The sequence below is a fragment of the Gekko japonicus genome, unplaced genomic scaffold (genome assembly GCF_001447785.1).
Source record: "Gekko japonicus isolate JY-2015 unplaced genomic scaffold, Gekko_japonicus_V1.1 scaffold1849, whole genome shotgun sequence".
NCBI classification, from domain to species: Eukaryota; Metazoa; Chordata; class Lepidosauria; order Squamata; family Gekkonidae; genus Gekko; species Gekko japonicus.
Window position 1 is genome coordinate 274,856 of NW_015172062.1, and position 23,018 is coordinate 297,873.

Consider the following 23,018-nt stretch of genomic DNA (forward strand, 5'->3'; position numbering starts at 1 on the left):
AGGGAGGGAGGGAGGGAGGGAGGGAAAGGAGCCAGGCCACGGGGACACCCCATGCCGGCCGTGGTACTCACTGGAGGGCACTGTGCCAGTTTATCTGATGCCACCATCTGCACATTCAGATGCTTTGCCTGGGATTTGCCTCTTGACTTCACCAGTCGCTGCAGCACCTGTTGGGGAAGGGAGAAGGAAGAAGTTAAACCCCCCCGGGAGGGAATAAACTGGAACCAGAACAGACTGGGAAAGAGGAGGATGTCGCCCCCCGGGCAGTGGCAAGGTGCGCCTCCCTTGACAAGGCAAGGCCCGGAAGTAGTCTGAAACCTTGTGCGCACTCACCTGGGAGGAAGCCCCACTGAACACAGTGGGACTTGCTTCCAAGTAAAGGCACACAGGATCAGGTGGCACACACACCGCAGAGCTGAACTGTGACAACAGCACACTGGCAGAGCACACGCTGGCCACGTTCAGTGCTCCCGACATCCCCAGGTAAAAGGATCTCAGTCAGCAGGGCTGGAAAAACAAACTCTGCCCGAGAGCTTGGAAAGCCCCTGCCGGCCAGGGGAGGCAGCTCCGGGTTCGACCGACCAGTGCTTGATGTTAGTATAGGACAGCTCCTTATTCCATCCTTCTGCTTTGGAACTGGAGGGCTGTAGAACACCACCAGGGGCAGATGTCTCTGAGTTAAGGGCAAGCCACAGGACAGTGTCCAGCTCCAAACACAGTTCTGCCCAAGCGGAGAATTACGACTTCCAGTACAATTTTTTTAGCACTCAGGATCATAGGGTGAAAACATATGAATGGTCAACAGAAGAGTAACCCCAAGTAAGGCATGATCTCATTTTAAAATTTTATTTTCTGCTCAAGGATATCGCTATATGAGCAGTACTAGATAGATAGATAGATAGATAGATAGATAGATAGATAGATAGACAGATAGATAGATAGACAGACAGACAGACAGACAGACAGACAGACAGACAGACAGACAGACAGACAGACAGACAGACAGACAGACAGACAGACAGACAGACAGACAGACAGACAGACAGACAGACAGACAGACAGACAGACAGACAGACAGACAGACAGACAGACAGACAGACAGACAGACAGACAGACAGACAGACAGACAGACAGACAGACAGACAGACAGACAGACAGACAGACAGCATATGAATCGTGCCCACTGAAAACTGGAAAATGGAAACATTTCTGGTGATTGAAAATTCTGCTCTTGTGTTACGGTCCTCCATTCCAGTCCCACACTGCCCCACACCATTTGCTAAAGTAAAGTAAAAGGTAAAGGTTTCCTTTGCTCGAAAGCGAGCCGAATCCAATTCCAGGGATGCGATGCTCATCTCCATTTCCAAGCCGAAGAACCAGCGCTGTCCGAAGACGTTTCCATGGTCATGTGGCCGGCATGACTAGACGCCAAGGCACACGGAATGCTGTTACCTTCCCACCGAAGCGGTACCTGCTTATCTACTTGCAATTTCTTGCTTTCGAATTGCCAGGTTGGCAGGAGCTGGAACCAGAGACAGGAGCTCACTCCATTACGTGGCACTCAGGTCTCAAACTGCTGAACTACTGACCTTCCGGTGTGCAGTTCAGCGTCTTAACCACTTGAGCCACCACAGCCACCATTAGCTAGCAGGCAGAAAAGTTCAAATTTAAAAAAAAACCTAGAAACAACACTGCAGGCAAAGGAAGGATTTCTGAAGACCCGCCCATCCAGATTTTGCATGATGTTTCCTATCCTCTGACTGAGAGGTGGGAGCCATCTGTTATGCTTCACAGATATGCACTCTTTGGAAGTTAGCAGGAAGGCACCAAACTAAATTTTATTCAGAAAAAACAACAACCCTGACCCGGATAGTCCACGTCAGCCCAATCTCCTCAGGCCCAGATCAAGATGGGCAGCTGTTATCTTCTGTCTCTAGCAGTAAAAAAAGACCAAGAGTCCAGCAGCACCTTAAAGACTAACAAAATTTGTGGCAGGGGAGGAGCTTTTGAGAGTTGGACCATAAGGAAGGCGGAGCCCTGAAGAATAGATGCTTTTGAACTATGGTCCTGCAGAAGATTCTTGAGAGTCCCTTGGACTGCAAGGAGATCAAATCAGTCAATCCTAAAAGAAATCAACCCTGACTGTTCCGTGGAAGGCCAGATACTGACGCTGAAGCTCAAAGACTTTGGCCACCGAATGAGAAAGGAGCACTCACTGGAGAAGACCCTGATGCTGGGAAAGATTGAAGGTCAAAAAAGACGGAGACGGCAAAGGATGAGATGGTTAGACAGTGTCATAGATGCAACCAACATGAAATTGAGCAAACTTCAGAGCACAACGGAAGACAGGAGGGCCTGGCGTGATCTGGTCCATGGGGTCGCAAAGAGTCGGACTCGACTGTGTGACTGAACAACAAAAATGAGCTTTTGTGAGTCACTTCCGAAGAAGTGAGCAGTGACTCATGGAAGCTCATAAAAAAGGTAAAGGTTCCCTTGCTCGAAAGCCAGTCGAGTCCGACTCTAGGGTTGTGGTGCTCATCTCCGCTTCCAAGCCGAAGAGCCAGCGCTGTCCGAAGATGTTTCCGTGGTCATGTGGCCGGCATGACTAAACACCGAGGCGCACGGAACACTGTTACCTTCCCACTGAAGCGGTACCTATTGATCTACTTGCAAGTTCTTGCTTTCGAACTGCTAGGTTGGCAGGATCGCTTTTCTTGGTATCTCCCAATTAATTTTGGGTGGGACTGCTGTCAAAGACAGCAACAAGACGACTCCTTGTGCACCAGACACTCTAGCTCTTCTCTGGACGGAGGGCTAAACCAGACATTGGTGTTCCTTGATGAGATCTCTCTCCTGTCACACTGCTCTAAAGAGCAGCCCCGAAAGACCAGGGAATGTCACACATCATTTCCCATTATTTTTAAATTTTTTAAAATTTATTATTAGATTTATAGCCCTCCCTCCCCGCAAGCGTAAATCAGCCTTCTGGTGGCACAATTTGTTCAACAGAGAAAACAGATTAGAAGGGGGAACAGCCAGTTATAGAGGCAGGTCTCTCTTCAATCTCTCCCCCTCCTTCTGACTTTCTTGAACTCTCTAACCGGACTGCTGAGCGTCAGGGAAATGAAAGTAATAAAACGAGCGTTAGTTCAGAAGTCAATATTTCCATTTGATGTAATGGACATAAATCAATGTAATTTAACTGGGCATTTTTTTTTGTTCATTTCTTTTCATTGGCTCACAAACAAACACATCCTTAATAGCTTTCCCCTCCCTGCCAAGAGGAACCACCAGTTGTCGTGGGAGTCATACGTTAACTATGGCCTTCTGATAACTGTGGCATTTCCAGCATGTGCCTTACCCCTCTCATCCACACTGGATTCCGTAGAATCCTTAAAGTTTGACCAGAAATATATTTATTGAACATGTTACCAGACACAATAAAAGGTCATAAACGTATAATTTGTTATATCTTAACAGCAGCTAGGATACTAGTAGCAAGGCGCTGGAAAACGAAGGAACTTAAACATAAAATCCTGGAAATTGCAGAAATGGATAGATTGAACATGGAACTACAAGATAATATATGACTGGCTAAAGATGAAAAAGATAGAATAGAATCGAAAATAGGCTAGTGGAAAATAAAAGAAATTGTAATAGAAAATAGATGACTGTGTTAACAAAGACTGGATGAAGAAGTAATTGAAGTGAAATCAGTCTAGTTTAAAATAGACTAAGGTAGAAAGTGTCAAAGACAGGAGTGGATTTGTTATGTTATGTTAAAACTAAGAATGAAACGAATATATGCTTATATGTTAAAAATGTGAATGAAGCGAATATATGTTTATATGTTAAAACTAAGGAAAATAATTTTTTTAAAAAAAATAATACCAAAATCCTACGGTCCCTTTAAAATTTATCCCAAATCCAACTGGAAGGCAGTGTGAACAGCAGAGGGCACTCGCTCACCTTGGGGGAAGAGATCTTGATGTAGACAATTATGGGTGCCAGCGACGTCTTGGACAGTTGAGCTGGGTGGTTGATGGTGTCAGCATCCAGGGCTACCAGCTGCAGCGTGCGGGCCAACTCAAAGATGCGCTCAATTTCACTTTGCACTTCAGCTGGCCGGGCGGGAAGCAGACCACAGGGAAGGGAGAGACAGGGTCAGTGCTGCTACAGAAAGGAGTCACATGCTCTTTGCTGTTCTAGACTCTGCTCACCATCATGGGACCTCACTTCTGCACTCAAGAACTGACCCGTGGTGACTGACTCTGGTTCTCCTCAGTTGCAGGCTGAGTACAAAGCTGCAGCTATCCCTCACGACAGGTATGGGAACTAGGACCCATGTTCCCTCTAAGCTGTGGAGTTTTGTGAGCAAAAATTCTACTTTGTGAGCTACTGGCATTAAAGTTGTGAGCGAGCGATTCGGCTACTGCATAAATCAGTTTGCTCTGGAGCCCTCCTTCCTGTGATAAGACAAAAATGTGTGAGCCGGAGGCTCAAAAACCGTGAACTAGCTCACACTAACTCAGCTTAGAGGGAACACTGACTAGGACAGATGCTGCATTTGGAAAGGATGCGCTAGCCAACTCTTTCTGGCCTGTGTGTTAACAGCTGTTCTTCTCGTTTCCAGACACTCTGCTATCAGCCCAACCCAGAGACCTGCATTTGCCAAAGGCAACACTACCACAAGGCAAATTGAGGCAGCTGCAGGAAGCAGCGGACGGGGAACGCTGTTAAAGGAGACAAACGGGGAGACAGGCCGGTTCCACCCATGGGCTGTAATCCACCAGGAAGTTCTCATGGGCAGCTGCTACAGAAATGAACCGGGACTACTCAAGAGCATGCCGCCGCTGCTTGGTAGCTTCAGTGGGTCTTGCGCACAGGAACTTCCGGAGGGATGGTGCTCCATGCTCATTAGTGGGAGGAAGGGAAGAGGAGGAAGGATGTTATTTGGATTGTATGTCCCATGCACCAAAATGTCTTGGGTTGGCCTTTGTTGTTGTTGTTCAGTCGCACAGTTGAGTCCGACTCTTCGCGACCCCATGGACCAGCTCCCGCCAGGTCTTCCGGTCAAGGGCTGGCCTTAGAGATGTAAAATTTCTGGACATTTTGAAGCTCGGAAAACCCCCCCCCCCGGTTTTTTTTCCATTTTTTTCCGGAAAAAAATGGAAATTTTCGGAAAAATTGAAAAAATGCTATATTAGCATTTCTTTTGTCTTTTCTAGATTGAAAGTCATTCTGTTACTTTAGGAACATAAAATATGACTATGGACATTTTTACTTGGCATGAAATTATCACAACTAGCATATTAAAAATATAGTGTATCCAAACAATTATTACAAACAGAATACCCACCCACATGCAAAAACAAAACTGAAACCTTTTTATTTTCTTCTGACAATAGCACCTCTTAAAGGAAGAAATGCATCTTGTTCTTGCATTGGAGAGTTCAGTTTGTAACCTAGGACTTGCTTGTCCTCAGTGAACAGAAATTAGAGTTAGGGTTATATATATATTTTTAGAAATGATTTGGAAAATATTTGAAATATTTTAATCATCATGTTAAAACAAAACATTCCATAATTAATTTCTTTTCTTTTTTCAATTTTTCCAATTTTTCGGAAAAAAACAAAAAAGGCTCCAGGAAAAAAACGGGAAAAAACCGGTTTCCCCCTGAAGTTTTCCGTTTTTTCCCCGGGCCTTCACATCTCTAGTTGGCCTTGGCACAGACTGGTCTCCCTGCCCTTTCCTTCCCCAAAAACATGACCGGGCGGGCACATGGGTTGACAGGGAGCACTTGCGCTTTCTTGCCCGGGGGAGAGATGCAGCAGGTTCCCCACAACCCACTGCGCAGGAGGAACCCTGAACTGAGTGGGCAGCAGGCTGGGTGTGGGTGTCCGCCTTGGGCACAGGCACTGCTGGTTGTACTCCTAGGGAGGGGAGGGCTGCCTTATGTTCCCCTCCACTAGGCTGGAACGAGGACGTCAAGGGAACAGGCAAGACAGTGCATGATTTAGACTCTGTCCCTCCCTACACCTACCAAAATTAGCGCATGATCCAGCCCAAGATAAAAATTTTGCCGTAATGACATTTCAAAATTTCTAACTTTGGATGGATCATGCACTAATTTTGGTAGGTGTAGGGAGGAACTCATGCGCTTTCTTGCATGTTTCCTTAATATCCTGGTTCCAGTCTAGTGTGGGAGACCTAATGCAGCCCTCCCCACCTGAGTAGTACAACAAGCAGTGCCTGAGCGTAAGCCAGATCCGCACATCCTCCTATGGGGAACAACAGCATACGATTAACTCACTTCTCAACGGAGGGCTTTTCCACATTCTCGTTTTCCTTGCTTGTGTGTTCCTCTTACTTCGGGTTTCCCACCCACCCCATCCTGCACATGTTTTGCTCCCTCTAGAGGTCGATTTGGTATTACATCATTTTGTATCTACCATCTCTCCCTGCAGATTTAAACTGCAGGTTTTTACGCTGGACATGAAGCAATATCGAATTGAACACTAGAGGGGGGTAAAACAAAGTGAAGAACAGGGAAAAAAACCCTGAAGCAAGAGAGACACACAAGCAAGGAAATGAGAATGCAGAAAAGTCTACAGTTACTGATACCTGAAACTGTTTGACTGGATTTTTTAAGATTTTCCAATAAGGCTACAACAGAGCTAACAGAGCTACTCCTAACTGCTTCTAAGTACATTGGCTACTCAGGGGTTGTGAGCTTCTACTCACAAGACATTCTCCTCTCCATTGGAAACAATGAAGGATGGGGACACCTCCTTCTGGGGCCCATCAAATTGCACCCCCCAGTCCAATCTTTTTGAATTTTTTTTTTTTTGGGGGGGGGGATTTTAGTTGGAACACAACAGTGTTTTTGAAATTTTCTTAAAGCATCATTTCCTCAGATTGGAACTGTTATATTCTGGCAACTGAAAGGCTCTGAAAAATGAATACCTTTTGCGACTCACCATTTTTCAAATGCAATGGGGGGGGGATCAAAATGTGCAACAGAACATCATATTTTGGCAAAACCAAAACATATGTCTTTGTCCTAGTTTTGATTTCCTCCCCCCCTCCTCCTCCGGAAGAAAAAGCTATTTAGATGCAAGCCACTTTTATCAATTTTTCTCTTCCCCCCCCCCCCAATCCAAATATAGCTATGTTTGCATCGGGGCGTCAGAGAATGCGTGAGGCTAAAGGTTACATACCCAAGACATCTGCATCGGGAGCAGAGGAGGGAAGAAGAGGCGCAGACGGAAGGGGAAGAAGGTTGTGGGGAGAGGGGGGAAAAGAGAAGAGTGAGTCGGTGGTCTTCTCAGAAGCGGTAAAAGGTGCCCCTGAAATCTGACACCTCGGCAAGGGGGGGGGCGGAACAGAGGAAACCAGAGGAGGAGCCCAACCACCTTCTCTCTTGCCAACTGCTTGACAAGAGGCATTAAGGGAATCTTATTTCCACTTACAAATATGGACAGCATGCATTTAAATGTGGAAATGTTTCCGGCGCCAAAACTGGTGGTCTTGGGGGGGGGGCATTTCCCACATGATCAATTATGACAGGAGTGCTCTTGCAAAAAAATTTTAAAAATGGAACCGCCCTCCCACGCACACGCCTCTGTCCTAGATCATTCATCATGTGGCAATTGCACAATGCCGTGCTGAAAGATGTGCGCTTGTAAGAGGAGTACTGCCAGGAAAAGGGAAAGAGGGGGCAATTTGCACAGGATTATGGGAAATTCAGAGGCATCTGGGGAAAGCTGCTCTTGGTTGGTTGGTACAGATTGGAGTGACACAGACTAGTAAAGGTAAAGGTTCCCTTGCTCGAAAGCCAGTCGAATCTGACTCTAGGGTTGCGGTGCTCATCTCTGTTTCAAAGCCGAAGAGCCAGCGCTGTCCGAAGACATTTCTGTGGTCATGTGGCCGGCATGACTAAACACCAAGGTGCACGGAACGCTCTTACCTTCCCACCAAAGTGGTACCTATTTATCTACTTGCAATTTCTTGCTTTCGAACTGCTAGGTTGGCAGGAGCTGAAACTAGAGACGGGAGCTCACTCCATCATGCGGCACCCGGGTCTCGAACTGCTGAACTACTGACCTTCCACAGCCTCCAGTTCAGCGTCTTAACCACTTGAGCCACTGCAGACTAGGGAAACTTAAAAGGCTCCTCGTGCAAGCGGTGAGGGCATGCGATCGCACAGAGAATGCGGCTGCTCTCATTCCCTCCTTCCATGCCCAGGCTGCCTCCGTGTGGCAGGCAACACACAGGCAACAGAGAAGACACAGAGAAGACACAGGCAACAGAGAACCCACATGGCAGTTTCCCCCACACCTTCCTTGCCTCAGTCCATGAAGCCACCATTTCCTCCCCATTCCGCTGAAGGACTGTTAAAACAAAAAACCTCAGGGAGAATGACTAGATCATTACAGTATAATGATCCACTGCGACCGTCTACCGGTTCCTAACTTTCATTGGAAAAGTAAGTCTAGCCCTTTCCGTTGGGAAGTTATAAGGGGAAATGTTCAGCCTGCATGCTTTACCTTATAACTCTGCAAGGAAATGAGCCAGAGAATTAATTTTTTTTAAGCTGAGAATTGCAATCTACAGTGACAAAGTCATTGCACTAACAGCCATCTGTCAATTACTGATTTTTTAAAAATAGCCCCCAAAACCCTCTGGCGGTGGGGGGAATGGTGGCTTTTGGGGGGGCTGAGGTAACGCCAATGATGTTGGTAGGACCCCTTCCACCCCACAAGGCATCCAAGGACACTTTGACTGTAATCTTTCTTCAAAGATCATTCCGAACCAGGTTTAGAAGTGGGGGAAACACAGAGGCAGGGCCATTAGAAGATGGCATCAGGCGGATTCTCCTGGAAACAGCACCGATCTGACCGAGGGAGAACAAAATGTCCATGCGGAGAGAGTTCCAGAGAGACAAGATGGGCAAAGGTCTGAGTCCCCCCCCCCCAGATTTCAACACCACCTCACCTAGGCTAGAACGGGTGCTGGAGCGCTCAATTATGGTGTGTTTGCTAGGGTTGTTGAGGACCGAGCGCTTGGCCAGGGAGATATCGGCTGTCACGCGTGTGATGGATATTCTGTGGAAGGCAGAGAGAAGTGGGCATCCAACAGAACACAGACCATTCCCAAGATCATTCCCATCCCATCACGGAGACAGCTAGATGGTCTTCCCTACTGCAACACCATACAGGGAGCCCTCCTAACATAAACGTAATCACTTTGTGTTCGTCTTTTTCAAAGTGGGTTTCTAGAGCTCGTGGCCTATGAAAGGTGAAGAAGAGGGCCACTGAATCTAGCTGGGTATTAACAGAAACTAGGACCGCATTTTCCGTTTTTAAAAAAATAAAGGATTCTAGAAGAAGAAGAAGAAGAAGAAGAAGAAGAAGAAGAAGAAGAAGAAGAAGAAGAAGAAGAAGAAGAAGAAGAAGAAGAAGAAGAAGAAGAAGAAGAAGAAATTTGATTTATACCCCGCCCTTCACTACCCAAGGGAGTCTCAGAGCAGCTTACAAACTCCCTTCCCTTCCCCTCCCCACCACAGACACCCTGTGAGGTAAAAGAAGAAGAGATTGGATTTATACCCCGCCCTTCACTACCCAAAGGTGTCTCAGAGCGGCGTACAAACTCCTTTCCCTTCCCCTCCCCACAACAGACACCCTGTGAGGTAAAAGAAGAAGAGATTGGATTTATACCCCGCCCTTCACTACCCAAAGGTGTCTCAGAGCGGCGTATGAACTCCTTTCCCTTCCCCTCCCCACAACAGACACCCTGTGAGGGAGGTGGGGCTGAGAGAGCTCCGACAGAAACTAGAACAGCTCTTATCAGAGCTGCTACGGCTTGCCCAAGGTCATCCAGCCAGGTGCAAGTGGAGGAGTGGGGAATCAAACCCGGTTCTCCCAGATTAGAGTCCGCGCACTTAACCACCACACCAAACTGGCTCTAGTCCTCACAGTCTAGAAAAAGAAGGGAGAGGGGGAAGAAGCGTTCAGAAATGGATTGACTGCGCTTCTAAAGAGGATCTGTGAAAGCATTCAAGGGGCGCGGGGGTGGGGCCCACAGGGAGATAAACTCAGCCCCGTGGCTTTCATTTCCTCTGACATTTCATGAGGTTCTGAGCGCAGGAGCCCAGGACAAGCCGCGAGGATCACAGGGCGAATAGAAAGGCTCTTATTTCCCGCGCAGGCCCAGCCTCAATGGTTGCTGCTCACACCTGCCATCAAATCGGCGTTTCAGAAAATCGAACAAAGCCTTCTGCATCATGTCCGTCACCTGGGAAGGTAAGGGGGGGGGAGACAGACAGACAGACAGGAGCAGAAGTGAGTCAGAAGTTGGAATATTGCATGGAGAAAGAAAGAAAAAGAGGGCCTTTATGTGTACGGACATGGCCTGGGCACATCGGTTTGTGTACGTTCTTGATGAGACGTCCTTGGCTTTGATTACTAGGGACAGGGGTGTACCCAGTCCTTGTAGACCAGGTATGGGTGTATGTGTGTGTGTGGCGGGGTGTTTCAGTGGCTGACAGACACCGGCAGAGGTTTACACTGGGATGGCAGGTGGGGAGAGAAAAGGAAACCTGCCTTCCATACATGAACAATGAAGGTGTCATATTCTGAGCCAGCCCACTGGTCCATCAAGGCCAGTGTGGTCTACTCAGACTGGCAGCAACTCTTCAAGATCTCAGGCGGAGGGTCTCTTTAACTGGGGGAAAAAAATTAAATTATCATATGGCATTGTGCAAAACAGCCAGGAGATCCCAAAGGACCGATTGGCTGCCTGAAGCTGTAGCTCTTTTTGGGCACCACTAGGTGGCGAACTATGCTTATTTTTAGGCTGAGAGTGCTGTGACTTGCCCAAGGCCACCCAGCTGGCTTCAAGGGGGGAGTGAGGAATCAAACCCGGTTCTCTAGATTAGAGTCCGCCGCTCTTAACCACTACGACAAGCTGGTTCCCTCTTTAACTAGAGATGCCAGAGACTGAACCTGGGACTTTCTGCATGCAAATCAGGCACTCTGCCATTGAGCCATAGGTACTTATTTAAGCTTCCTTATGCTGAGTCCGACCATAAGGTCAAGTATTTCCAATTCTGACCGGAAGAGGATCAACAGGGGCTCAGGTGGAGGTCTTTCACATCACCTCGTATCCCACCCTTTTAACTGGAAATGCCAGGGACCAATGCTCCCTCTAAGCTGTGGAGTCTTGTGAGCAAAGATTCTACTTGGTGAGCTACTGGCATTAAAGCTGTGAGCGAGCGACTTGGCTACTGCATAGATTAGTTTGCTCGGGAGCCCTCCTTCCTGAGCTAAGACAAAAATCTGTGAGCTGGAGGCTAAAAAACTGTGAGCTAGCTCACACTAACTCAGCTTAGAGGGAACACTGCCAGGGACTGAACTGTGGACCTTCTGCATGCCAAGCTGATGCGCTACCACTGATCCACGGCTCCCACCCCATAAACACATAACATGTAGCTGGGCCACAACAGATTTATGACCAGAGGTGCAAAACGTGTGTGAGCGACGCAGCATGAACGCTGGAAGCCTCACCTCATAGCCCTTCAAAGAGGGACCCACTAGGATGATCGGCCGCATGGAAGGGACCACGTCGTAGGGTGGCACCTGCTCCGTCTGATGGGAAGCGGGAAGAAAAGCAAGCTGTTAGGTTTTCTCAGGGTCAACGGCCCCTAAGCGGCGCAGATACCGGTGTTATCGGGACAGAACGTTACGAAGCTGCTTCGGCCTGAAGGGGGGGCACCTTCGATTCAGGGGCGCAGGGGAGGAACCTGGGGCAGGGGTGAAAAGGAGAGAGAAGAAAAGGGTTCTCTGGGTAGCCCCCGGAGTCTCAGCCCTTTGGATCGAACTCCCATGTTTGCTTGAACGCTGGACATTCGAGATGAAAGTAACCCACCACTTTCACGGGGTTGGGAGCCATTGTCTGCCGAGAAGTTCACCAAGGGCCAATAGAGGGACGGGCTCTGGGGTTCCCACAAGCTTTGGGGTTCCAGGGTCGTCCTCCTATGGTCACTAAGCTGGTCAGGAAAAGCTCACTACGGGGGGACTGGGCAGAACCCACCGGGAACCATCACTGCCACCGGACGGATATTTCATAAGCCTACTTACCGACTTTTGCTTCTGCTTGGCTATGTCCCGTGATCGCCATTAATGGGTGGGGTGGGGGGCGCAGGTGGAGTGGGAAGGGGTGGGGGGACAGGCAAGAGAAAACAAACAAGGCATGCATGTTACTGACAGCTCACTCCAGCAGAAGCACAGGCAGGCACAGGAGAAACAAACAAACAAAGAAAAAAACCTGGCGCTGAGGACAGGGCGACTGCTTTGGAGGGGGGGCAAATTGCTCCCGTAGCTGTACTGGGGGGGGAGGTTTAGCTCCCCTGCCGAACGGCTACAAGCCTAGGTTTCGACATCGCCTTATGCAGCCCGGTCCAAAGCTGGCTCAACGTGTCCTCTCTCGCCATCTCTAGCGTCCTGGAGAACGGGCCACCACGGCGGATTGGAAGTCTGGTGCCTCTACTCTGAGGCTGCTTGGCAACCCGTCCCTTCACCCTGTTGTCCTTCTAGGTGGGACCCAAGGAAGAAAGGGAAGGCCTGCAAAGGCAGGCACTGGAGCTAGACGAGGGGAAGGTTGGAGGAGTGGCTAGGAACGTTACACCCCCCTTCCATGCTTATTCCAGGGAGGTGATGACCTTCGACATGCCCTAGTCCCACGTGCCCGTGTGGGACCATTGCTCCCCTCTCTTGCTCCCAGCTGGTTTCCTTCTGGAACGCTCAGCCATGGCAAGAGGATCGAAATGCTCCACCTGTGCAGGGAAGGACTGCTTCAGCGGCTGACGCCCACGTAAGGGAGGACGAATGGAACATACCACTTGCACATTTCTTAATGGGCAAAGGAGCAGGATAACTTTCTGGGGTCCATACTCAGGAGGACGAGCGGGGGGAGGAGGATGGGCCAGAACATCCCACTCGTATCTTCCTCGTGGGCGGCATGGCGGGGGCCCTCCCGTGGCGCAGAAGGAAGGAGGGAGGAGGGGGAAGGAGGCATACCCTGTTGGATCCACCCTTGACTAAGGGGGCCACACAAGATATGAGTTGATGGCGGGTGCTTCCGGGAGTTCAACTCATGCATGCACGGAAGGGTGCCATCACTGGAACATACCGTTAGACGCTTTGTATGCTCAAGCATGCTACAAGTGCCAGAACGTGTAACCGCTCTGTTCCCCCACGGCCCTTTGAGAAGGAACACATCTTTCATATCCCTGGGATGGGCAAACTGCCTTTCGGAGGCTATCGTTTCCTCCAGCTGAGGCACTGGCCAATGCAAATACGGCAGGCCACGGGTTCAGGTGGGCTCCCGGAGTATTGCTCTCCCTTTCCTTCCGTCCTTGGTCCCTGATGTCTCGGCAGAGACAGCCTACACACACAGACCGGCATTCCGTGAGCAGGTGGCAAGCAGGTGGTGGGAGGAGGGCGCCATTACCTTCTTAAAGAAGGCCATGCGCTTGGTGGCGGAGGGGGGCGTGGTGACGCTGCTAACGCTAGTCTTAGGGGTTCGCTGGTTCTCCTCGGCTGCCTCCGCCTCCTCCTCCTCCTCTAAGTCAAGGGCGTCGGGGTCATAAGCTAAGTTAGTCATGTCCAAGGTACCTGGGAGGGGAGAGGGTAGGGAGGGGGGAAAGGAGGGAGGTAGAAAAAAATAAGGGGGGGGAGAGAGAGAGAACACAAACTGAAAAGAGAAACAAATGAAAAGGAATGACCAAGAAAGGGTGGGGGGAAAGCAAAAATTGATCTGGGGGAGGAAACAGAAAAATAAACTGAAAGGAAATGCCTGTTTGTACCGTGTAAGCTAGTTATGTGTGCGTATCTGTGGATGGGTGATTTGGGCCGGGTTTAGGCATTCAGAGGCCTCTTTTAGGATTTCTGTGGGAGTCTGGCTGCAATCTGAGTCTTAAAAGTACTGCCGTGGTCTTTCTGATGCTTCAGACTCCCCTCGTGTCACAAAGGGCGAGGTCAGACCCCACGGCGAGGAGGGTGCTGGTCAATGCTCCCTCTCAGCTGTGGAGTCTTGTGAGCAAAAATTCAACTTTGTGAGCTCCTGGCATTAAAGTTTGTGAGCGAGCGATTTGGCTGCTGCATCAGTTAGTTTGCTCTGGAGCCCCTCCTTCCTGAGCGAAGGCAAAAATGTGTGAGCCGGAGGCTAAAAGACTGTGAGCTAGCTCACACTAACTCAGCTTAGAGGGAACACTGGTGCTGGTGGTTATCTACCGTTCGCCTTACCACTGGCAGGCGGGGTGGGTCTCCGGGTGCCCGTCACCACGTCTCCCAGACTGGAGGTGGAGTTGTCTCCCGATTTGCTGCAGAGAGAGGGACACTCAGTCAGGAAGGAGAAGGGACGCAGTGGGGCAACGGCTTGTAGCCAGGTGAGCACCGTTTGCCGTAAGCAGGTCTTTAGCTCTCGGGGAAATACACAGTATTGTTGAGGAAGTTCAACAAACAAAGGGTTTTCCCCACATTCCCAATTTCCTCGCTTGTAAGTTCCTGTTTCTTGCCGGGGTGTGTGTGTGTTTTGTTCCCTCTAATCTCCCCGTAGATTTAACAACAGGTTTTTATGCCGGACATAAACCAGTGTAATATAGAGTCAACCACTACAGAGAGAAAAACACCTGGGGAACAGGAAACCCCCCCCTGGAAGAAACAGGAACTTACAAGTGAGGAAAATGAGAAAGAAGAAGAGATTGGATTTATACCCCGCCCTTCACTTGGAGTCTCAGAGCGGCTTACAAACTCCTTTCCCTTCCCCTCCCCACAACAGACACCCAGTGAGGTGGGTGGGGCTGAGAGAACTCTGACACAAACTGCTCTTTCAGGAACAGCTGTGCCAGAGCTTGTGACTGACCCAAGGTCACATCAGCAGGTGCAAGTGGAGGAGTGGGGTATCAAACCCGGTTCTCCCAGATTAGAGTCCGCACACTTAACCACTACACCAAACTGGGAAACCCCTAAGCGGAGGTTGTACAAGTTTTCTACTGGCCAGAACCGGGGTTTCAGGACAGATCTAAACTGCAGGTTTTTATGTCAGATATAAAATGGTGTAATATCAAATCAACCACTAGAAGGAGAAAAGCACATGCTGAACAGGAAACTCCCCCCCCCCCCAAGAAACAGGAACTTACAAATGAGAATGCGGTAAAGGCCAAAGTTGTACAAGTTTCTTGCTGGCTAGAACTGGGGCTTCAGGACAGCTTTTCATGAGTTTTTCTGAACCCCATTTTTTGACTCCGTAAGTCCTCTGACGACCTTTTTCTCTGAGTCTGTTCCTCCTCCTCCTCCTCACCTTCTGCAACTTTGATTATGTCAAAATTATCCAAATTCTTCAAGGAGCAAAGCCTCTGAAGCTCCGCAAAGTATCCCATAGATTTGTAAATACATCCAGTGTTAAGAAACAGTTCCGACTGAAGAATTTAATTTATTTTCTGTTAGAATGTGTACAAGTGTAAGGGAGCCCACCTTCAGAGAATCACTCTCTGCCCACCGAATGTGTGACCTTTCCTCAGCTCTTCAGGCATGGTACCTGTCCACCAACTTCCACAAATTCCTTCCTCTACCCATCTTTTTTACAGCGGCCCCACAAGATTGCAAGGACATAAAGAGACCTGTTCCCCTTGTGTACTTCTGGATGATGAGAGGACGATGAAAGAGTGATGAACACGTGGAACTCACTGCCACAGGAGGTGGTGGCAGTTACAAGCATGGACGGCTTCAAGAGGGAATTGGATAAACATATGGAGCAGAGGTCCATCGGTGGCTATTAGCCACAAGGTATAGATAGGGATTCTGGTGCGAGGGATGCTCTGTATTCTTGGTGCTTGAGGGGGGCCAAGAGTGGGAGGGCTTCTAGTGTCCTGGTTCCACTGCTGGACCTCCTGATATCACCTGGTATTTTTGGCCACTGTGTGACAGAGTGTTGGACTGGATGGGCCATTGGCCTGATCCAACATTGGCTTCTCTTATGTTCTTAGGCCTAGGGGATGTTCGACCGGCTAACTTTCACAAAATGCCACATGTGACAGAATCTGAAAATGAGTCTTCATGTCTCGAGGGGGAGGTCTCAGCCCTACATCTGCCACTCCGCCCACACCCCAGATACCTATCCATGCACACGATCCATAAAACCTGCAATGACGTAACGGGTGAGGGCTTTCTTCCTTTTAACGGAAGGTACCAGGGACCTCTTACATGGAGAAGAAGGGCCCTGTGAGGAAAGGCTTAGGGATTTGGGAATGTTCAGTCTGGAGAAGAGGAGGTTGAGGGGGGACAGGATGGCTCTCTTGAGAGATATGAAGGGCTGTCACTCTGAGGAGGGCAGGGAGCTGTTCCTGCTGGTGGCAGAGGAGAAGACTCGCAAGAATGGGTTTAAATTATGGGTGGGAAGGTACTGGCTGGAAATTAGGGAGACTTTTTAAAAGTAAAAGTAGTTCCGTGGTGGAACCGGCTGCCTAGGGAGGTGGTGAGCTCCCCTTAAGAACATAAGAACATAAGAGACGCCTATGTTGGAACAGGCCAATGGCCCATCCAGTCCAACACTCTGTCATACAGGGGCCAAAAATACCAGGTGCCATCAGGAGGTCTACCAGTGGGGCCAGGACATTAGAAGCCCCTCCCACTGTTGCCCCCCCAGCACCAAGAAGACAGAGCATCACTTGCCCCAGAGCCCCTATCTAGACCTTGTGGCTAATAGCCACTGATGGACCTCTGCTCCATATGCTTATCCAGTTCCCTCCTGAAGCTGTCCATGCTTGTAGCCGCCACCACTTCCTGTGGCAGTGAATTCCATGTGTTAATCACTCTTTGGGTGAAGAAGTACTTCCTTTTATCCATTCTAACCCGACCGCTCAGCAATTTCATGGAGTGCCCACGAGTTCTTGTATTGTGAGAAATGGAGAAAAGTACCTCTTTCTCTACCTGCTCTTTCCCATGCATAATCTTGTAAACCTCAATCATGTCAGCCCTCAGTCGTCGTTTCTCCAAGCTAAAGAGCCCCAAGCGCCTTAACCTTTCCTCATAGGGAAAGTGTTCCAACCCTTTTATCATTCAAGTTCATTCACTGGCAGGCTTCAAGTGGGGGCCGGACAAACACTCATCGGGGATGCTGTCGGCTGATCCTGCACTGAGCGGAGGTTGGACTAGATGGCCTCTACGGTCTGAAGAGCAGGCACCCTTCTGCAGAGCCCAGGGGATCCTGGGCAGGGCGGCAACCCCCTTCCCTCTGCCTGCTCCCTCTCGCCCTTCCCCACCTGGAGCTGAGCCGGTGCTGCCTCATCTTTTGCTCCTGGATCATCCTCATGTTCTCCAGCTTGACGGGGCTCGGGATGAAGCCGACTTCGCAGCCTTCTTTCACCAGGCGCCCGATCCACCAGTCGTTGTTGTATTTCTGGAGGGGAGGGGGCAGAGATATGAGCGAAAGAGAAGAACAACTCCAGCGTATCTTGGAGGCCGTGTGCGCGTTTCGGAACGAGCGTTTCTTCCGGGCCCAGTCCTTCCTGGGCTGGCCCCGAATTGAATTAGTTTAATTATCTGTGATTTACTTAGATGAGGCCCCTTCCCCCAAAAAACCCCTAGTTATGGGGCTGGTGTGGGTGGGTGTCAGGGGTGGGGGATGAGCCACCCCTCCGATGCTGTGCCACCTCCGGCTCCATCCCACTCTCAATATGCCCCTGGTTGAAATGATAGATAGATAGATAGACAGACAGACAGACAGACAGACAGACAGACAGACAGACAGACAGACTGCCCTTACCTCTTTGATATGAAGAAAGTCTTTGGGTTCGAAAGAAATAGCCATTCCCTGGACGGGCACATCATCATTGGGAGAAGGGTTATAACCGACATTCGTCCTCACAGCAAATGCTACTGGCTTAGTCTGTAAGGGAGACACCATCAGGTGGGTAAGACCGAGGGCACAGGTGAAGGCAGGTGGAATTGTGTCCCAAAGACAACCGGAAGCCATTTTTTCCCCCAGTGGGGGGAAAGTAACTTGCATAATTTCTGTTCAGCTGCTCAGGCACTACCACCTCCTGCTCCTAGGCAAATAGATCAAACCAAGCTGCTGGACTGGTCTGGGGGCCGTTTCACATGTTACAAAGTCCACCAAGGCTCCTGTTGACCAGAAGTGTTCTGGGAGTTCCCTGCTCGGAACTTCATTCCCAGGTGCGTGGTGGCCTGATTGGGATTGGGACCAAAGCATGCACGAAGGAGAGGTTTATCCCTCTCCCTACCCGCCTGTCCCATTTTTCTGTCCTGATCTGGCCCCAGGGAGCTTCTGTTGGTCCTACTGGGGAACCCTGCTTGTTATGTATGAGCTACCCCACTAAATTAACCCAGTGAAGCAAACAGTGGCTCCCTGTGAATGTTTCAGGTCAGAGAAATGGGATGGGGCTTCAGCACCTCAGTCCTTATCTAAACCAGCCCCCGGGAATTAAGTTCCCAATAGGGGACTTCAACAAAATGTCTGCTGGCCACACGAGGGAGGCCTCAAGACTTTGTAATGTGTGGACTGGCCATCCAGGTAAGGGTCTTTTGTTTTATTTTTTTATTTTTTTAAATTCTTTTCTCAGGATAAAGATGGGATACAGAAGGGAAAAGGGGGTGGGTGGAAATATAAATTCATCAGGTTTGTCGAATAATATGAGTTGTTACGTACAACAAGTAAAATCAGATATACTACCAAATATCTCCCTTATAAATAAAAGCCGAATGGTGGTGGCACTTCTCTAGAACATTCCACACACTCCAAAATCAGTTCGCTCTCTGATCTGTCATTCAGAGGGTCTCCCTATCCACTGGCTGCTTTGCCTGAGTCCTGCCTCCAACATTCTAAATATTCTGCTGTTCCTCTCCCCCCCCCCTAGCCAGTCAGAACACAGAGGTTATTTGCATATGCAGCCTCATTGGCCTTTGCCTCGGAACACAGAGGTCGTTTGCATATGCGACTTGATTGGCTTTTGCCTCCAAAATTCTAAACAGTTTTGCTGTTCTGAGGTAAAATGTGTCCAATCTCCAGGTGAGGGCTGGAGATCACTCAGAATTACAACTGCTTTCTAGATGGCAGAGATCAGTTCCCCTGGAGAAAATGGTGGGCTCTGTATCCTTATATGCTGCTGAGGTGGCTCCCGTATGACAACCAATGTGACGTAGCAGTCAGGGCTTCAGAGCACGGGAGAGGCTGCAGGTGTGTGGGGGGTGGAAAGCTGAAGAGTGAGGGGGAAATAAAGGTAGGTTGATGATCGGCTGGGAAGGAGATAGGGTTACCAACTCCAGGTGGGAAATTTCTGGAGATATGAGGGATGGAGCCTGGAGAGGGTGAGGTTTCAGGAGGCGTGGGACCTCGGACAGGTACAAAGCCATAGACTCCAAACCAACGATTCCCTTCTGGGGAACCATCGTCACCAATCTCCAGGTGAGGGCTGGAGATTATTCAAAATTACAACTGTTCTTTAGGTAGCAGAGATCAGTTCGTTTAGAGAAAATGGTGGACTCAGTGTCATTATACCCTGCTGAGGTCACCACAGCAAATTGACACTGAGTGTCCAAGGCCGGGGCACCCGCCCAGAGCCTCTTTCTAGAGGTCGTTGTATTTATTTCCACAATGGGCCTTTTTCCTAGTATTACATATTTCAAATATAGAAGCAGACATTAAAACATCAGTTTTACAGAATTTGGGGATAGGTTCTCTCTTTAAAGAATAAATAAGAACTTTCCTAAGGTTAGGGATACTCTGTTAACAATAAAAGAAGTTACATCTTTAACAACTGAACTAACTTCTATGCTAAACCTGAATCGCTGTAAAATCCTTCATATTGTCTTAAGGGTAAGGGCCTTTTGGAATGGCTGGATATCATGCTCTGTGTCTCCCACTGGAGAACCACAGATTCCATTTGAGATATGAGCTGTGCCTACATTACTGTGGAAATTGGGTTCCATTTTCAGCTGTACAACTGAAGAAGATTGCTTTGAAACATCTGGCATACCTGGGAAGGCCGTTTTCGGCTGTTAGAAGCTTATTTGTGCTTTGGGACATTCTCTGCCTTTTTGTGGACTTTGAGGTCTTTTGGACACTATTATATTCAAGGGATGTAGAGGAGTCTCTTGTTGGATATTTTCCACTATCGTCTCATTGTATTTTGAATTTGCAAATAGTGTTTTTGAACCAATTCTACTGTAATTTCAATTTATTGTTATTGTATTGCAATAGACTGATGTCTACTGTTTACTTGTGAAAGCTGTGTATCTTTTGATGGTCTACCCTTGTGGTTTACATTTTTGCATACTGTGGGCGATTTCTCACTAGAGCTGCCTCGCAGCACAGCGCCGTTTGCCCCAACACAAACATGTCAATTTCACATCCGAGGCTGCAGGGCTGCATTTTGATTCGGGGCTTCAGCCGATTTCTTCCGCAGTTTCGTGATCCTGGTTTTTAAGGATCATGAAACTGCGGAGGAAATCGGGCGAAGCCCCGAGTCAAATGCAGCCCTGCAGCCTCGGATGTGAAATTGACATGTTTGTGTTGGGGCAAACGGCGCTGTGCTGCGAGGCAGCTCTAGTGAGAAATCGCCCTGTGTCTCCCACTGGCAGACCAGCAAAGAGAAGCAGTTTAAAAGGAACTACACAACAGGTCCCAGTATGAACTTAATCCCCACCCCACCCCACCCCTGGCCGGCCCCCACACCTAACCTGAGACTGCAGGCCACAGACCGCCGCAAGATTTGCTGAGAAAGGCAAGGAGGAAATTGCCTGGCTTGAAGCCCAGGCCTGAATACCGAGGATGCTCTGGGTTCCTCACCCCACCCCCACCCCCGCCACGACCCTTGTGGAGCATCCTGGCAGGAAGGCGCTGGACCAGATTCAAGAGACCAAAATGCTTCAGGCCTCTGGACTGCGCAACTGCTGTGCCCCCAGGCTGTGCCAAGTGCCAGAAAAGGGGGGGGTGGAGAGCTTGGAGGTTAATTAGCTAATTGCATCCATCGCAGTAAGGAGCCTCTAGCCAAAGTGGGGACTGCTGTGCCAGAGATGGAGGATGGCTCGAACTGGGGGGTCCAAGCGACGGTTCCTCTGCAGAAAGGTCCCCTGGGACGTTCCCAACACCTGGGAAACCGCACAGGTATTGCCCACTGCGGACTCTGGCAACACCTCAGTTCTGGGACTCTGCCCTCTCTGTCCTACTGGAGCCATCAGTTCCCACCAGCCCCAGCCCCCCCCCCCCCCCGACCACTGTGACCCTCCCTTCCCATGCAGGACTTCCGATCGATACGCTCTAAACTTCTCCAAGGCATAAAAACACCCCAGGAACCCCGAGTGCCCTCTTGTCCGGGAGACACCAAAACAAAACGACAGCGAACAGCCAGTGGAGTCCGCTTTGCCCTCTTTCACCTACTGCTGCTGAAGGCCAGGGCCGGCCCAGGAACCCGAACACCGCTGTTGTGCCTCCGCTGGTCTCCGGCACCGCCTTCCACGCTTCAAGAATCAACCCACCTCCCAAGCAGTGCTCCCTCTAAGCTGTGGAGACTTGTGAGCAGGGCTATTTTTGGGCAGGAACGCACAGGAGCGGCGTTCCGGCTGGCTCCCGAGTTGGCCACGCCCAGCAGGAGATCATTAGCATAACAGGCCACACCCAACAGCAGAAACTCATTCGGATTGGCTACATTAGGGGTGTGTGGCCTAACATGCAAAGGGGTTCCTGCTCCAAAAAAAACCCCTGGGTTTTGACAACAAACAAGGTAAACAGAATAAGAAGCAAAAGGTGGGTGTGGCTGGGTGAGCACACTTCTGGTAACATGGCCTAATATGCTAATGAGCTGTACTATCAGGGGTGTGGCCTAATATGCTAATGAGTTTCTGCTGTTGGGTATGGCTCATTATGAACTCATTAGCTCATTATGCTAATGAGTTCCTGCTGGGCTTTTTCTACAAAAAAAGCCCTGCTTGAGAGCAAAAATCCTACTTTGTGAGCTACTGGCATTAAAGTTGCGAGCAAGCAATTTGGCTGCTGCATAAATTAGTTTGCTCTGGAGCCCTCGGTCCTGAGCGAAGGCAAAAATGTGTGAGACGGAGGCTAAACGACTGTGAGCTAGCTCACACTAACTCAGCTTAGAGGGAACAAGCTACTTTCTGAATCTAAAGGGAACAGAAAGGGATTCCTGCCTTCCAGCCCCAGTTCTAAGGGACGGCTACTGGGGGGATGGGGGGGGTAGGGTTGCCAGCTCCAGGTTGGGAGACTCCTGGAGATTTGGGGGTGGAGTCTGGGGAGGACCGGGAGCTCAGTGGGGGACCATGTCACAGAGTCCGCCCTCCAAAGCATCCAGTGGGGGATGAGCTGTAATTCCAGGGGATCCTCAGTGTTCCCTCTAAGCTGAGTTAGTGTGAGCCAGCTCACAGTTTTTTAGCCTCTGGCTCACACATTTTCGTCTTCGCTCAGGAAGGGATGCCTCCAGAGCAAACTAATTGATGCAGGAGCCACCTCTCTCGCTCACAACTTTAATGCCCAGGAGCTCACAAAGTAGGATTTTTGCTCACAAGACTCCACAGCTTAGAGGGAGCATTGCGCTCCCACCTGGAGGCTGGCATCCCCATGAGGTGGGTGGCTTTTCTCCAGCTGGCTCGGTGCCCTTTGTTGTGGCTGCGGTGCTCGCCACGGAAACACGCCAGCAGCGAAAGAACTCGTGTAAGGGCCGTTTGCTGAGTGCTCGCAAGGAAGGGTTGGGGGCTTGCCAGCCCACAGCACAGTCCCCTGGCGTTAGCCGTGTTTCTTTACAGGACTCCTTCACTTAATAAAGACGACAGCCGAAGCCTCTTCCTCCCTCATCTACCTCCCCGATGGATAAATATTACTGTGCCATTAGCCAAATTAATTTACTGTTGCCTGGCCAGCCTGGGATTTATAGGTGTCCGCAGGCTGGAGCCAATCGCGAACAGGACAGAGAAAAACTTGCATG

General features: G+C 49.6%; 1 protein-coding gene across 2 annotated transcripts in view; it reads right to left on the minus strand.

Annotated features, from left to right (window-relative positions):
- CACNB1 (calcium channel, voltage-dependent, beta 1 subunit) overlaps positions 1-23,018 on the minus strand; it is a 93,324-nt gene that overhangs the window by 9,627 nt on the left and 60,679 nt on the right. The window contains exons 4-13 of one of the 2 annotated variants that reach the window (XM_015420792.1): positions 17,828-17,950; positions 17,325-17,461; positions 14,308-14,384; positions 13,514-13,677; positions 11,569-11,649; positions 10,239-10,297; positions 8,999-9,108; positions 7,222-7,230; positions 3,970-4,121; positions 72-167 (exon numbers count right to left, since the gene is read on the minus strand). In XM_015420792.1, coding sequence (XP_015276278.1) covers positions 72-167; positions 3,970-4,121; positions 7,222-7,230; positions 8,999-9,108; positions 10,239-10,297; positions 11,569-11,649; positions 13,514-13,677; positions 14,308-14,384; positions 17,325-17,461; positions 17,828-17,950 — 1,008 coding nt within the window. The remainder of the gene's footprint in view (positions 1-71; positions 168-3,969; positions 4,122-7,221; positions 7,231-8,998; positions 9,109-10,238; positions 10,298-11,568; positions 11,650-13,513; positions 13,678-14,307; positions 14,385-17,324; positions 17,462-17,827; positions 17,951-23,018) is intronic. The other variant, XM_015420793.1, reaches the window with a different exon arrangement.